This window comes from Petaurus breviceps, unplaced genomic scaffold, assembly GCF_028583685.1.
Source record: "Petaurus breviceps papuanus isolate PSGF00001 unplaced genomic scaffold, PetGlider_PUasm1.0 118, whole genome shotgun sequence".
NCBI classification, from domain to species: domain Eukaryota; kingdom Metazoa; phylum Chordata; class Mammalia; order Diprotodontia; family Petauridae; genus Petaurus; species Petaurus breviceps.
The window spans coordinates 26072638-26090139 of NW_027185616.1; the positions used below are offsets into that span (position 1 = coordinate 26072638).

The following is a 17502-nucleotide window of genomic DNA, read 5'->3' on the forward strand; positions in this document are numbered from 1 at the left end:
ACATCTGAAGCTATAATTACTGCTTCCTATTTTTCCTCACTATTCTTCTCACCCTATTCCTATCCCTCCTCACTCCTCTGCTTTACTCTTACCTACTACCTTGCCCTCCTATTCCTTAACCTACCCATCACTCAAAGAATACCTCCCTTATCCTCTCCAACTCATCTCCTTGCCCTCATTTATTTCTGAATTTAGAAGACATATATAATACATGTGTGTGTGAGTATGTGTGTGTAGTTCCCTCTTTAACCTATTCCTGATGAGAATAAGATTTCAGCACTACCCATCCTCCCCCCTACTAGCTTCTTCTGTATCAGTTTTTCCTTTTATGCCTCATTTGTATGAGATAGTTGCTCCTTTTTATCTCTCCCTACTGTTTTATTTTTATTTATTTTTTAAAATTTACTTTTAGTTTTCAACATTTATTTTCACAAGATTTTGAGCTACAAATTTTCTCCTCATTTCCCCTTACCCACACCCCAAGATAGTGAGCCTACTGAATACCTGTTCCATTAATCTGCTCTCTCTTATATCCTCCCCCATCTCCCCAATAACTTTATAGTAGGGCAAGATGGATTTCTATACCCCAGTGTCTTTACATCTTATTTCCCAGTTGCATGTAAAAAAAATTTAAAAAACTATTTGTTGTTAAAACTTTGATTTCCAGACTCTTTCCCTTCTTCCCTCCTTACCCATCCCCACTGGGAAGATAAGAAATTCAACATAGGTGGTACATGTGTAGTTATGCAAAACATTTCCATAGTAGTTATATTGTAAAAGACTAACTATATTTCCCTCCAACCTATCCCACCCCCCACTTATTCTATTTTCAACTTTTACCCTCTCCCTTTTCAAAAGTATGTGCTTCTAACTACCCTTCCCCCCAATCTGCCTCACTTCTATCCTCCCCTATCTTATTCCTTTCCCCCCTACTTTCCTGTAGGGTAAGATACCCAAATTAGTGTGTATGCTATTTCCTCCTTAAGCCAAATTCGATAAGAATAAGGTTGACCCATTCACTTTTGGTTTCCTGCTCTTCCCCTCCAATGTAACAGTTTTCTCTTGCCTCTTTTATATGAGATAATTTACCCTATTCTAGCTCTCCCTTCTCCTTCTGCCAATATATTCCTCTCTCACCTATTGATTTTAGTTTTTAGATATCATCCCTTCCTATTCAAGTGATCCTGTGCCCTCTGTCTATGTATAGATGTACACACATATATATACACACTCACATGTATTTATAAACACATACACCCTCCTATACATACATACGTATGTATGTTTACATATACATACATATACATACACACACATACACATATACACACACATATATTCTCTTCAAGTATCCTCATACTGAGAAAAGTTTCATGAGTTACAATGATCATTTTTCCATGTAGGAATGTAAATAGTTCAACTTTAATAAGTTCCTTATGATTTCTTTTTCCTCTTTACCTTCTCATGCTTCTCTTGCTTCTTGTACTTGAAAGTCAAATTTTCTCTTCAGCTCTGGTTTTTTCATCAAGAATACTTGAAAGTTCTCTATTTCATTGAATGACCATATTTTCCCCTGAAGCATTATACTCAGTTTTGCTGAGTAGGTGATTCTTGGTTTTCATCCTAGCTCCTTTGACCTCCAGAATATCATATTCCAAGTCCTTTGATCCCTTAGTGTAGAAGCTGCTAGATCTTGTGTTATCCTGATTGTGTTTCCACAACACTCAAATTGTTTCTTCCTGACAGCTTGTAATGTTTTCTCCTTGACCTGGGAACTCTGGAATTTTGCTGTGATATTTCTAGGAGTTTTCTTTTGGGGATATTTGTCAAGAGGCTACTCATGAATTCTTTCAATTTTGCCCTCTGGTTCTAGAATATCAGAACAATTTTCCTTAAGAATTTCTTGAAGGATTATTTCTAGGCTCTTTTTTTGTTGTGACTTTCAGGTAGTCCAATAATTTTATAATTCTCTCTCCTGGATATATTTTCCAAGTCAGTGATTTTTCCAATGAGATATTTTACATTGCCTTTTATTTTTTCATTTCTTTGGATCTGGTTTATGGTATCTTGATTTCTCATGGAGTCATTAGTTTCCATTTGCTCCGATCTAATTTTGAAGGAATTATTCTCTTCAGTGAGGTTTTGAATCTCCTTTTTCCTTTTGAAATCTCCTTTTCCATCTGGGCAATTTGGCTTTTTAAGGCATTCTTCTCCTCATTGGCTTTTTCTGTCTCTTTTGCCATTTGACTTAGTCTATTTTTAAGGTGTTATTTTCTTCAGTATTTTTTGGGTCTCCTTTAGCAGGCTGTTGCTTTGCTTTTCATGATTTTCTGGCATCATTCTCATTTCTCTTCCCAATTTTTCCTCTACTTCTCTTCATTTTCAAAATCCTTTTTGAGCTCCTCCTTGGCCTATAACCAATTCATATTTTTCTTGGAAGCTTTTGATGCAGGAGTTTTGACTTTGTTGACTTCTCCTGTTTCCATGTTTTGATCCTTTTTGTCCTCAAAAAAGGATTCTATAGTCTGATTGCATTTCCTCTGCTTGCTCATATTACCAGCCAATTACTTGACTTTTTAGCTCTTTCCCATAGTAGAACTCTGCTTCCAGAGTGAAGAGAGCTATATCCCAAATTGCTGGGGGGGGGGGGGTTTGCAAATGTTGTCAGAGGTATTAGGAGGGCTACAGACACCCCAGCCTCTGGCACACTGGCCACATACCCCAGGACCACCACCCAAGACTATGATCTGGAACCAAAGCAGGTCAAAGCAAAAGCAATTACCCTCTAAATGATTGCTTGGTCCCCCTATGATATGCAGGCCAGGATTTCTGAAGGCAGCCTCTCAGCAGCAGCTGCAGCCTCTGCACCTCTCCCACCTATCACCCTGGGGGCATGAGACATGCCACACTCTTCTGTCACCCAGTTCTCCACTGATCTTTTACTTTCTTTTTCACGTTTATGTGTTGAGAAGTCTGGAAACCACTACAGCTCCTGGTGATTCACTCCTAAAGTCAGCACTGCCAGTCTGTGCTATGGGATGGGGACACCCTGGGTCTCAGACCTCACAGCTCATGTGGGACTGTACTCAGCTCCCAGCTCGGTGTGATAGACCCTTCCTGTCAGCTTGCCAGACTGCCTTCAGAGGGAGATTTGTTTCTCTCTGTCACTTTGTGGGTTCTATAGCTCTAAAATTTGTTTAGAGTCATATTTTACAGGTATTAGAGGTGGTTGGAGCAGGAGCTCACACCAAGTTCCTGCCTCTACTCTGCCATCTTTGCTCTGCCCCCCAGGTTAAGTAAATCTTAACCATAACTTTTTAAAAAAGGTCATTTCTATATTTATCTAGCAAGAAAAACATCCTCAGCAGTTCATCAGTTCATATGATATTTTTTTTTCCTCTTCCAGAGAATGGGAATTTTTTCCAAAAGTAGATTTCTCAAATCTCTTTTCCCATGGCCATATCCCTTTATGCAGTAAGCTTTCTTTATCCAGTCAGAGTCTCTGGAAATATTAGGGCAAGAAGAAAAGAACAGTTTAAAAGATTATTTGTTAGGGAATATAGATTATTTTTTGGGTAAAAAGATCAAAGTATTTGAGTAGGAAAATAGTGATAAATATGTTTATTGTGGTAGAGAAGACCTAGCTTTAAAAGAGCATCTCAAAAATGTATTTAAGATTAGATAGATAGATGACAGATAGAGATGAATTGATTGATCATTGATTAAAAGGGATTTTAGAGACCTACACCTTATCTTCTGTCTTTGGCAGGGTACTACTTACCTACAAAATTCAAACATTTGTATTTAAATACTTAGAGGGAAAGTAAATTGATTTCATAAATAAGTCTATTCCATTGTCCTATAGTTCTTCTTATTAAAAAATTCTATTTATTTCTCATCAGCCTCCAAATAAATTCCTCCCATTTGTCCCTGTTCTTCATGATGTAATTACACAGACAAAAAGAACACCAAACCTCTTGTTTTTGAAGTATAAGGTTTCAAATCCTTTTAAAAAATATTCTTGGTTTATCTGTGGGCATTAATAGACTTTTAAAAATTCTATAGCTGAGTATTTAACATTTAAATAGCTAAATGAAAGATAATATAATAACCACATAACAAAAAGAAAATAAGCATGGAAAAATTTAATAAGACTCTAGAAACATGGACTTTGTAATGCTTGTACTAGCTGATCAAATATACTACAGCTTCCCTTTTTCATAGGGGAACCAAACAATGGAACAGAACAACTATCCAACCAGGATGAGTTCTGATGCCCAGGGCTGCTTGACATACCAACAATCCTTTGCAGAGACCAAGAGCAAACCCAACTGGATGTGTAGAAAATGAGCAACTCTGAAGTCATTTAAGCTCATACCAGCTTTGAAGCAGACCTTGAGCCATTTGGTGATTTATGGACCTTTAAGAGGCATCCTTACCTTCAGAGATTTCCTTAACTGTTGGTTATGGGGCTCTCAGACACATCATGTCTTAAGGTTTTTGGAGACATCCCCTTATCTTATTGTCTATGCTCAAGTCTTGAACTGCCAGACCTTCTTATCACCAGGAATACATTCTGATTTGAGTACCAAAGGGCCACAGCTCTGACAGCTGAAATTCCTTACTACCTGGATCTCTCTCTGGTCCCCCTGACTCATTCCTTTCTAGGACTCCTGACTTTCTCCCCAAATTCCCTGCCTTCCTTTGAAAAATATAAATATCTCACTCTTTCCAACTGAGCTTTGAACAGATATGGATCTTGGCTCATTTGTTCCAGCTTGCAAGCTCCATCTCAGGCAATAAATGCCAGTATAATTTTTATAACCTGTGATCAGACTCTGGTTCATTCCAGGCTCCCTTTGGAGCTGGTATTTCTTCTGTTTTACCAGTTCATAGGGGTTTTTAATTTAACAAAATTAATAAAAATAATTCTAGTTCAGGGCGGCTAGGTGGCACAGTGAAGAGAGCACTGGCTCTGGAGCCAGGAGGACCTGCGTTCAAATTTGGCCTCAAACACTTAACACAAAACTAGCTGTGTGACCTTGGGCAAGTCACTTAACCCCAATTGCCCTGCTTTCCCCCTCCAAAAAGCAAAAAGAAAAATCTAAAAAAAATAATTCTAGTTCTTAGTAATGTTACTATATTAAGGAATAGAATGCAATAATTTTCAAATAAATGAAAAATATCACACAGAAAACAATGGAGCATTGCAAGGTAGTTATGATCTGTTTGTGATGTATAACCACTGAAGAACTCTGAGGAAGAACATAAGTGAAAGATATCAGGGAGGGGGCGGCTAAGTGGCACAGTGAGTAAAGCGCTGGCCCCGGAGTCAGGAAGACCCGAGTTCGGTTCCAGCCTCAGACACTTAACACCCACACAAAAAAACTAGCCGTATAACCTTGGGCAAGTTACTTAACCTAAATTGCCCTCCAAAAGGCAAAAAACAAAAAAGATATCAGGGAAATGTAGGACAGAAAGAGAAGACTGGCTGGTTAAGTGGTGAAGTATGACAGGTAGACAACAAGAGTGCTTCATGGCACCCCCTTAAGGAGACATTGAGAAGAGCCTCTAGAGCATTGGGTGAACTTCCATGCTAAAATATGTGAGGACATGGACAAAAGCTTCATAAGATAGGTAGGTCATGATCTGCTTATTTCTAAAAACAAACTTAGATAAGCAAAAACATTGATTACTTACATAGCCTGGATATTTTTCTTTTTTTCTGAGTCATCACAATTATTATTATTATTATGATGCTGTAGCTGTAGTGAGTGTATATTTGTTCTGGGTCTTTCTTTACTTTGTATAATTTTATATAAATATTTTCATATTTCTCTATACCCATGAGTTCTTAACTTGGAGTCTGTGAACTTGTTTTTAAAAAAAAATATTTTGACAAATCTATTTCAATATAATTGTTTTTCCTTTGTAATCCTGTGCATTTTATTTTATGCATTCAAAAACATAATTACAAGAAAGGATTCAAAGGCTTTACCAGACTGACAATGGGGTTCATGACGCAAAAAAAAAGTTCAGAATTCTTGCTCTACAATCTTTATATTTGGAATTTTCAATGCGACAATTACATTCCCTATTTTTATACATTTTCATTTAATTATTCTAAAACCATGTGGACACAACTTACTTTTGGATATTTTTTGCTATTATTTGTGAGATCTTTGGGTCAAAGAGTATAAAGTTTTGCTTGTATGCGTTATTATGTATTGTCACATTGCTTTCCAGAAAGATTGCACTAAGTTATAGTATCACAAGTCATGTAATAGTGAATCAATGAATTTTATTATTTTAGTTTGCATTTTCCATGAATTTGTTAAAGCTATTTGGAGATGTTTGATTATTGGATTCTGTTGACATGAAATAAAGAAGACTGCCAAAACAGCAAAAACTAAAATCTAATTGAGGCAAGAAAATTGCAATTTGGGGCACACCACAGCACCAAGTACTGGAGGGCCAAGAGGGGCAGAGGGGGCAGGGTTTAAATAACAACAGGGAGTTTCGAGGAAGGTACAGCCTTGAGAATCTGTTACATAAAGGTTTTTTGTTTTGTTTTCTTTGTTTTTGGTATAACAACCAAAAGTGATAGGGGAGGCTGCAGGGAGGGGGGGGGGGGGAAAAAGGGGGGGGGGGGGGGGAGGAAAAGCTGACATTTGGTCAGAACAGCCTATTAAACCTCCAGGTGCAACAACTAGGAAACCAGTTTGGAGTTGCTCCAATCACTAGGGTCAACTGGGATCAAAGTCAGAGCAGACACTGATGTTTGCACTCAAAAAATCTGAACACATTGCCAAGTTATACAACAGGAGAATCAATAGAAAGGATCCATATGATAAATGACAACTACAAATGGTTATGGGCTATTCATCCAACAAGATTGCTGTTGTTTGCATTTCATTGGAATTCATCCACTATCAAGAGATCTAGAGGAAGTTCCCCAGTATGCACTGTATATCTTCCTCAGGATATATCGGAGGTCCTGAACAAGAAGAAATGGATCAATTGTAGATTGTGATCTTCGGTAGTTGAGGAAATACTTATTTTACATTGATGCTGTGTCAGCTTTGCTGGTATGCCTTTCATTTGTTGCCTAGGACTTTTTTTCCCTTTCCCTTTCACCTCAACTTTCTTAATCTCTCTTTCCCTTTCTCCTCTACTCTGCCCAGAAACTTGGATGACATGCCTGCACTTATGCCCCAATTAGATCAGAGTGGTCCTTTAAATGGGGCAGCTAGAGTCAGAAAGACTCATCTTCCTGAGTTCAAATGTGATCTCACTTACTAGCTGTATGAGTTTCCTCTGTTTCCTCATCTGTAAAATTAATTGGAGAAAGAAATGGCAAAACCACTCCAGTATCTTTGCCAAGAAAACCCCAAATGGGGTCATGAAGATTCAGGCACAATTGAAAAACAATGAAGGTCCTTTAAAGGGACAAAGCATCAATTTGGCTCTCTTGCCATCTGGGGAAATCAGCAGTGAGAAGATTTACTGAAACTCCTGTTGCACTCTGGAGAATGCCTTCTTGAATTGGTGTGACTGATTTCCCTAGTGGCTATGGCAGTAGAGGGAAATGGCATTTGGAGGGGGGAAATTAATATCCTTTTATAACTTTGGAAATTATATTCTTTTATTAGTAAAGTTGTTTTTATTATGTTTTATGATCTAGCACGTATTTAGTTTTAATCAATGAGCCTGGATTACTAAATTGGCCTAGGTTAATTCTGGTTAATTCATACCATATTTATGAGATCACAGATCCATTAAAATATGAAGAATTTTCATCTGTCTTCAAAGATGTCAAAGATGACATCATTTGATCATTTCCACTATACTATATACATATAAATGTGAAAGATTTTGTAAGTCATATTTTGATTAGCAATATTTATGGCTTCCAGACCTTTAAGCTATTTCTTCCCTTTTTAAAGATATTTCTTTTCATTATACAAAAATCTGTTTTTACATAATCATATTCATCCATTTTGCCTATGATTATTTACTGAATAAAACTTTCCATTTTCATAATTGACAGATATTTCATTTATTTTCTTCAGTTATTTAGTTATTCATGTATAGTATATTTACTTAGACCATTGATTCACTGGTTATTTATTGTAGTTAATGGATTGAAATATTTCCCATTTTTCACCACACTCCTATTCTGAGATTCCTACAGAATTCCAGAGTCCTGATCCAATTCATGTCTAGATGAGAATTTCCTCTACAATATAACCAATAAATGGTCACCTAGCCATTGTTTGAAGATCTCATCTGGAGGTCCCTGGGGGAGGTACTACCTCCCCAAACTGCCCATTCTTAAAAACCATTGCCAGTGGAATATAAAAATTTTCAGGTTCTACAAAGTTTGTATGGTCTCAGTGACAGGTTAGCTAAGTTAAGAGTAGCTAATCATTAGAAGGTTGGCAACAAATACTTCAATAAAAATAAAAACAAATTTATTTAGTGCTGTTTATTATAAAGGACTTAACACTATAGCCCTCCTACTTACATAGTGCAAATATATCCTCCCCCTTTACGAGGGAGGAAATTGGGGCCCTAAGACTTATTTATTATCAGAATAGTAGTATTTTTGCTTTTTTTTCCCTGGAGGGGGGAATGTAGGGCAATTAGGGTTAAGTGACTTGGCCAAGGTCACACAGCTACTTTTCCTCCTCAAATAAAAATAAAAACAAAGAAATAAGAGGGAAAACACCACAAACCTTGTAATAGAGAATTGTTTACAAAGGATTGATACTTATGTAGAAATAAGAATATTTGAGAAAACAAATCTGCATAGTGGCACTGTCCAAAAATGTATATCTCTGCATCTTGTGTGTATGACCTCTCTGTCAGGAGATGGGTAGTGAGATTCAACATAGCTCCTCTGGAGACATGATTGGTCATTGCATTGTGTTAATAGGAGTACTTATTTCAATGATGTTTTTCCTTACAATGTTGCTACCCATTTTGCTATACATTCACTCTGTATCATTTCCTTTTACCCAGAATTATGTGAAATCATTAAAAAAATAATTTCTTGCAATACAACATTACAATAAGTTAGTATCCTATAATTTATTTCGCTACTCCTCAGTTATCTAGGAGGAAATTTAAGGAATCCTTTTGGATTCTAATTTCGCCTGTTGAAGGAGAGGTAGGAACAGTTGGTGACAAAGTAAAGTGCTGGGTCTTAAGTCAGGAAGAGAAGTCCAAATATGGTATCAGGTATAATTACTAGTTGTGTGATCCTTCATACCTGAAATTTTCTTTCCTCAGCTTCATCTCCTGCCTTTCCTGACTTGACCTTCAAGTAACAGCCAAATCCCACCTTCTCAGAGCCTTTCCCAAACTACCTTAATACTAGTGCATTCCCTCTGTGAGTTCTCGGTCTATCCTATCTTGGTACGTGGTTGTTGGCATGTTGTCTTCCTCTGTTAGACTGTGAGCTTCTTGAGAGCAAGAAGACTTTTGCCTCTCTTTCCCCAGCATTTAACCACAGTGTCTGGAACACAGTAGGCACTTAAAACATTCCTACTGACTTGACTATGTCAGCATACCACTCCCTCCAACTGTTCAAATTAAGTTGACCTGAAATTCCACCTTTCCAGGAAGATTTTATCAATTTTGATTAATTCTATTGCCTTCCCTCTGAGATTAGACACAATTTATCTTGCATATATCTTGTTTGTTCACATTGTTTGGATGTTGTTTTCCCTATTAGATGTGAGCTTCTCTAGGGCAGGGACAGGTTTTGTTTGCCTTTCTTCATATTTCTAGTACTTAGGACAACGCCCAACACATTGTAAGTAATTAATGGTTTCTTGGCTGTTTGATAGATTTCTCTGGACTTTTTGTGTTTTTCAAGTTTCTAGTCAGTTCTAGTCTTTTCATCAGAAATACTTGCAAATTCTTTATCTCAATAAGGGTATATCTATCCTTCTGTAGGATTATACTCAGTTTTGAAGGGTCTTTGTTAAAACTTTCTTTTTTTTTTTTTTCCCCTTTGGAATATTATACATTAATATCTCCCCTGGAATACAGCAAGAAGCTGATGGTCTTGTATGATCCTGGCTGTAGTTCCATGGTACTCAAAATGCATCTTTTTGATGCTTGTAATATTTTTATCTTTGATGTGAAAGCTCTGGATTTGGTTATGATACCCTAGTTTGGCTTCCTTTTGTAGTGGATTTCTGGAGATCATTGGTGGATTCTTTTTATTATTACTTTGTCCTCTGATTCTCATAGTTTTCATTTACAGTTGCTTAAAACCATGTTCCTACTTGTATTTATTTATTTTTGCTTTTTGGAGGGCAGTTGGGATTAAGTGACTTGCCCAAGGTCACACAGGTAGTTTTTTTGCGTTGTGCCTGAAGCTGGATTTGAACTGGGGTCCTCCTGACTCCAGGGCCAGTGCTCCATTGACTGTGCCACCTAGCCTCCCCTGATTTCTTTTGTTTTTAATTCATTGTTTTCAGGGAGTCCAATGATTCTTTTTTGGGGAGGGGGCAAGGGGGAAGGCAAGGCAGTTGGGGTTAAATGACTTGCCCAAGGACACAGAGCTATTGTCAAGTGTCTGAGACTGGATTTGAACTCAAGTCCTTCTGACTCCAGGGTTGGTGTTTTACTCACTGTGCCACCTAGCTGTCTCCCAATAATTCTTTTTTTTTTTTTTTAAGCACTTGGGGTTAAGTAACTTGCCCAAGGTTACATGGCCAGTTTTTTTGTATGGGTGTTAAGTATCTGAGGCTGGAACTGATCCCGGGTCTCCCAACTCCGGGGCCGGCGCTCTTACTCACTGTTCCACCTAGCTGCCCCCCCCCCCAATAATTCTTAAAAGATCTTTCAATCCTTTTTTCCAGGTCATTTTTTTTTTATCTTAAAGCTATCTTAAATTATCTTGTTTTCAATTTTTTGGGGTGGACAGGAGGGAAGGCTAGGTAATCGGGTTAATTGACTTGCCCAAGGTCACGCAGTTAGAATTAAGTGTCTGAGGCCACATTTGAACTCAGGTCCTCCTGACTCCTGAGCCAGTGTGCCACCTAACTTCCCATTTTCAATGTTTAAATTTTGTTCTATAATTTCTCATTATATCATGAAATCAACAGTTACTGTTTGCCCTGTTTTAGTTCTTCAGAGATCACAATTCTTTAGTAAGGTTTATCATTTCATTTAAATTTTATTTCTACCTTCATTTCTTCAAGCTATCATGTTATCACTGTGGCAAATCCATTTCTTTTTTCCTTTAATCTTTGTTTGCAGTTATACTTGTTTCTTATTTTTTGGAAATATCCAGACTGGCAATAATTTTTTATATAGGTCAATGTTTTCTTTGATTTATTCAACTCTCCAGATTTAATTCCTGAATTGGGGCTGTGTCAGAGACAGCCTCTATTCTGCTGCACTTTTGAGTAGGGTAGGCAGTCCTTCTTGATCTCACCCTGGACTGCTTTGCTGACTTCTACCTTCAAATATTAGGATATCCTGGGTTTTGGATGTTCACAGTGCAGGATATTCAGATTTCATTCTGGCATCTCAGGACAGAGTGTTAGGAATCTTAAAGTCCTTAAGACTGGGGTTGCCAGTCTGAGCACTATGGTATAGCACTGGTTAGTCTTTTAACAGCTGTTTGTCCTTGAAACTTCCAAGACCTCCACACTGGGACTCTCTCGGGGAGCCCTCCATTTCTGTTAACATAAGGCTCTATGTCCCATTTATGGTCAACCTGGAAGATAGTGGCATTAGTCTTGCTGGGAGATGATGTAGGTCTTGCCCTTTCTATGGCCTCTTGGTTGACTTTCCCTAAAGTCCTGGGGTGGGAGAAGTCACTTCCTATAATCCTATATTGAATTTCTTGATCCTTATTATATCTAGTGTGAACTTCAGGATTGTGTTGGAATTATGTGGGAGCTGGGCTCCCTAAAGGGATGCAAAACACACAAAATCACATGTCATTACCAGCAGCTTCAGCTTTCAGGTCATCATCCAAACCCCATTCTCCATCACCCACCACCTAATTCCTTATTTCCATTCCCTTCAATCCTTTTACCTCAAAGTCCCAACCCAATAGGGCCCACCCTATCAAATGTGTTTTCTGAAATGCTGTTCCATAAGCATCACATTTCCCTGTCTTAAATATTGTCCTCTTCCCTTTTCTTTTAGCTCTTACTCAAACCAGGCTTCCCTGATGACTGAGTCCCTGTCCTTTTTGGGACTGGCTGCACCCTCATTCATTTCCATCAGTTCACTGGTTGAGGTGAGGGATTTGGAATATTCCTTGCATCTCATTGCCACTTCCAGGTTCTCCCCATCTCAATCACTCAGGAACCTCTCTTATTTTGATGTTCATGCTATTCCCAATCAAATGGAGGCAGCTAATTGATACAGTGGGTGGAGCCCTTGCTCTGGAGTCAGAAGGAAGTGAGTTCAAATCTGGTCTCAGACAACTAGGAAAGTCACTTAACCCTGTTAGCCTCAGTTGCCTCTGAAAAATTAGCTGGAGAAGGAAATGGTAAACCACGCCAGCGTCTTTGCCAATAAAACTTCAAATGGATAACAAAGAGTTGGACATGACCAAACCAAAAACTGAATCAAAATCTTGGTAGGTATTGTCTACAGACCCCCAGGGTCACTCTCCTTTATTCCTCAATGAGCTTGGTACCTGGTTCTTACTTCTCTCTCCTTCTCAACTCCTAACTTCATGAAAAGGACTTCAACATACATATTGACTCTCCTTTAAATAGCCTAACCATTCAGTTCCTCAATCTTCTCACTCCCCATGACCTATTCCTCCACTCCACCTTAGGCACACACAAAGATACGTCATACTCTTGACCTTGCCATTACTCATAGATGTACCATCTCCAATTTCAGGGATTCCAAAATTATCTTATTTATTGATATTTCTCCCATTTCTCCCTCTCCCTTCTCTTACCAAATCCTTCTCTTTGTCTATACTGGGATCTCTGATTCCTTGACTGCCCAATTCTCTCCCAGGCCATCTCCCCTGAACTAGCCATTCTTTCTTCTTGAACTCTATGACGCCATCTTCTTTTGAATCCTTGGCCTTTTCATCATATCACCAATTGTGTCTTGTCAATCCTTAGTCTTGGATCACTCCCACCCATGTGCTGCTGAATGAAGGTGGAGAAAATCATGCAACGGTTCTGACTGGGCTAATTATAAATCTGTTACATAACCCTAATTCTGCCACTAACCCTAACCCTCACTACTACTAGGCAAGTCTTCTATACTCTACTCTTCAAAGTGATTTTTCTAAACCTTTTCATCCCTTCTCAGATCTACCATGATCTCCCTCCTCTCCCCTCATCCTCAGCTCATCTCACTCATATGCCTTCTGCCACAATCTTCTCCTTCATCCCTGTCTTGCCCAAAAAAGTGGCATTACTCATTATCAAGTATGTATATATGTATGTATGTACCTATCTAACTACCACAGACCATCTAATTTGCTCCACTTTTCCTGCCTAGACTGTTACTCCTTCTTAGGCAACTTGATGGCCCTCTGCTCCTGGGAGCTGACCATATTAGTTCTGGACTTGGTGCAGACACAATCACCTTTAGTACTACACACTGAAGAACTGACAAACTCAAGGAATCCACCAGCCCAGTAGCAGTCATTATAGGAGTGTGCCACCATGCACAGCACCTTTATACTTTAAAAGAAGTTTTTTAAAAATTCTCTAGATTTTATAGATATAATTCAATAGTGAGGTCCTTTCTAGTCAATAGAAACCATATGGTTTTAGTCAATAGCAGGGTTTCTTTTGGAAATTGGAGTCTGAAAGTTTTGTAGATTTCTTTACTTTCCTTATTACCTAAAAAGGCACCTAAATTCCATTAAAATTAATATTTTTATTTTTGAAAGAGATCTATATGTTCTATTTCTTCTTTACCCTTTAAATTTATAACTTGTTAAATTAATCAGACTTTTCTAGAAGCTTGTTCTAGTTTATCTAAATATATGAATAGAGATATACTGAGTTGAAATATTCATCACATCTCTGAGAAAGATTCAGTTGGACAACTTACAATTGCTCTGATTACTGGAAAAACAATACAAAATGACATTAGTCTTACAAGTAAACAACATTAACAGAAGTCCCATAAAATAGCAAACCATTCTGATCACTTTATGGGAAGAAAAAAGTTATGAATATTTCACTGAGATATCACTTCAATTAAATGGGACCATTGCAAGAATTTATATGTAGAATTGAACATTTTTTTGCTACCAGCTTTTGAATAGCTACACTGTAGTTGTTAGAAAACCAGAGACCAGATTGTAAATCCCTATTATGAGAAACAAGTCATTTAACTCCCACTAATTTTTTTGTTCTACTATTCACCAAAAATTAAAGTAGCATTTTAGCATTTCATAAGACATAAGTAAATGACCCCAAGGCTTTAAAGTACTTTACTTGCAAATCATCATGAAATAGTAAACAAAGTATATGCTTCACCAGATATAATCAATTTACATTTAAATATATTACTAAATATGGATTTTAATAGCATCTATTCATATTATAGCTGAGCCACAACCACAGATCTGCATAGCCACTATAATAACAAAGATTGTAGAGGAATACATTCAGGAGCTGAACAAAAATTAACAACCTAAATTTATTTAAAATAAGCAAGCTTCTGATTATAAAGTTTACCAACTATTACAGTTATCAGAGAATTCTGAAAGAGTCGTTTTCCATTTCAAAAACACCAAAACAGAATAGGGAAAATGAGTACAATATTTTCTGACTTCAGATTCCATAGTTTTAGGTTGTTTCAATGAATAATGACTCATGCCTCTTAGGACACATTATTCATCTAAGATTTCAATTCAGTAAATGAATATGATAAAAAAAAAGCATTAGATCTGTAGTTTTGGGGGCCTGTGTTAAATAAAATGCTGGCTTTGTTACTCCTTGTATGACTTTGAGCAAGTAACTGAGAATCGGCTTTTTCATATATATAAAGAAGGGCATCGTAGGACAGAAGTTTTTTTTGTTTTGCTTTTTAGAGGGGGGAAAGGCAGGGCAATTGGGGTTAAGTGACTTGCCCAAGGTCACATGGCTAGTAAGTGTTAAGTGTCTGAGGCCACATTTGAACTCAGGTCTTCCTGACTCCAGGGCCGGTGCTCTACTCACTGCACCACCTAGCTGCCCCAGAAGAAGTTTTATGATGCAACTTCCCATCAGCTTCTCTGACACAGCATTCTCCCCCACACAAGTATCTTTGGCCCCAGTTTCTCTGATGCACTTTCCTAGACTAGTGCTAATAAAAAGTCCAAGCCATTTGGGACTCAGGTCTTTCAGACTTGGTGGGTGCCTGAGACATTAAGTAGCTAGCTATGCCCTGATAACTATATGACCGATCATACTTCCAGATGAAAGAAAGAGGTATGTTTATAGAGAAGCTAAGAGCTACTGTATCATCACAATAATTACCTGTTGCATATCCTTACTGTGTTGGGCAAAGTAAACCTCATCTTTTATTAAATGTTCAGTGATTCATGAGTGCCTCATTTTGTCCCATCATCAAACGTCAACAAAGAGGGTTCGGACTAGACAAGACTCTCAGGTCCCTAACAGCTCCAAATTTATCCTCCTGTGAAAGAATCAGCATGCCAAAAATTTTAGAAAGGAAAAGCCTTTAGGTTTGCTCTGACATCTTAATAATGAATGGTCTTTAGCAAAATGAAAAGGAAAATAAAGTCAAGGAAAATAAATTAATAAATACAAAATAGTTGATCATCTAAAGAATATGGAAATGACAATCACAATTTAAGATACATCACTTCAAGAATTTAGACTTCCCTAGTTCACAGAATGGAAAATGCAGAACATATTAGTGTCTATTTGGATAACACTTGGGTTTCCTAGGCTTAGACACTGATTTAAAATGTAGTCATTGAAAATTATTTCACTACTTCCTAATTTTTAAATACCCATTTTCCCTGAGCACATTTTGTATATGCAACTTCTCAGTCCCTTCTATGTGTGTTTCAAACCCACCTATCCATACTTTTCTTCTTCCCAGTTTATTCTAGACAGCAACAGGGTGTTGTGAACACAACATCCTCTCTTTCTCTATTTATATGCTTACTTTTGGTAAAAAGCAAAGCTGATTTCCTTGCAGAGAATATTAAAAAATAATATTCTTTGCTACTTTGTAGAAGTCATAACATATGGGTAGTGGGTAGGAATCTATAAAGAAACAGTCTCTGTTCTATCTCCAAGCATGATCCAAAGCTAGTTGTCATGGGCACATCTGGATCATTCAATTCATTCATTTAGTAATCATTTATGAGGCATCTAGTGGATAAATCCAACATACTGGCTATGTGCTCTTGGGCAAATCATTTAACTTCTAGGTGTCAGCTTTAGGCTTGTGGAGCCTGAAGTGTGTGGGTCAAACCAGATTAAGATGCAGTCGGAAAATATTTAACAAAACAAAAATACAGTACAATGCAGATGATATTAATTTGGTCTTTTCTAAGTCAATCTTTCTAATTCAATCAATTTTCTAAGTCAAAGGGCCTGTAGGGATCCTTTTCTATTTGAGTTTGACACCACGACTCTAAGTTACAGAGGAGGTCCCCATTTGCACAACTTCACTTGGAAGTTCCTTAACCCAGTGAAATCAAAGGCCTGGTCTCTATGTGGTAGGCACTGTGCAAGGTACTGAAGATAAAAGTCTGCTCTCAAGGAGCTTAAATAATTGAGGAGAGATAATATGAACACAATTAAGTAAATATACAAACAAAACGTACAAAGTAATTTCTGGAGTAGAAGGAACCACTATTTCTTTTTAAAGAACTTGGTTTTCTGGCAAAATGTCAATGAGGTATATCACTTTTTCAATGGAAGTGTTTTAAGGATACCAGCTTCACTTTTTGTAGTAGCAAGTACTGGAAGTAAAGTCTCTGGCTACTGACTGGGGGATGACTAAGAAAACTATGATAAATTAGTTGTATTACAGGGCAGCTTGGTGGTGTAATGGATAAAGTACCAGGCCTGGAGTCAGGAAGAGTAATCTTCCTTAGTTCAAAATCCAGCTTCATATAATTATTAGCTGTGTGACCCTGGGCAAGTCATTTAACCCTGTTTGCCTGAGTTTCCTCATCTGAAAAATGAGCTGGAGAAGAAAATGGTAAATTACTCTGGCATCTTTGCCAAGAAAACCCCAAATGGGGTCATGAAGAGTCAGATGCAACTGAAATGAATGAATAAGAAAAATTATACTGTGCTGTAACTACGAAGAATATAGTGAAATATAAGAAGACATGGACTGATAGAGGGTTAATTAAGTAGCCAGAAAAACACACATAATGACTAGAACAAGATAAATGGAAGAACCAAGAAACAGCAAGACTGAAAGCTGTGTAATTACAGTGATGAAGCATGGCTAGGAAGGTAAGAGCAATGGCACCTCCCTTCTTTGCAGAGACGGAGGGCAGTGGGCATG

At 37.6% G+C, this 17502-nt stretch overlaps 1 protein-coding gene and 1 long non-coding RNA gene across 2 annotated transcripts in view; one reads left to right on the forward strand and one right to left on the reverse strand.

The window, feature by feature from the left end:
- Window positions 1-17502, forward strand: part of LOC138160707 (uncharacterized) — a 159026-nt gene that overhangs the window by 127743 nt on the left and 13781 nt on the right. The window lies entirely within an intron of this gene.
- AUH (AU RNA binding methylglutaconyl-CoA hydratase) overlaps window positions 12167-17502 on the reverse strand; it is a 218563-nt gene continuing 213227 nt past the window's right edge. The window contains exon 10 of the mRNA XM_069087402.1: window positions 12167-15642. Coding sequence (XP_068943503.1) covers window positions 15580-15642 — 63 coding nt within the window. The 3' untranslated portion in view covers window positions 12167-15579. The remainder of the gene's footprint in view (window positions 15643-17502) is intronic.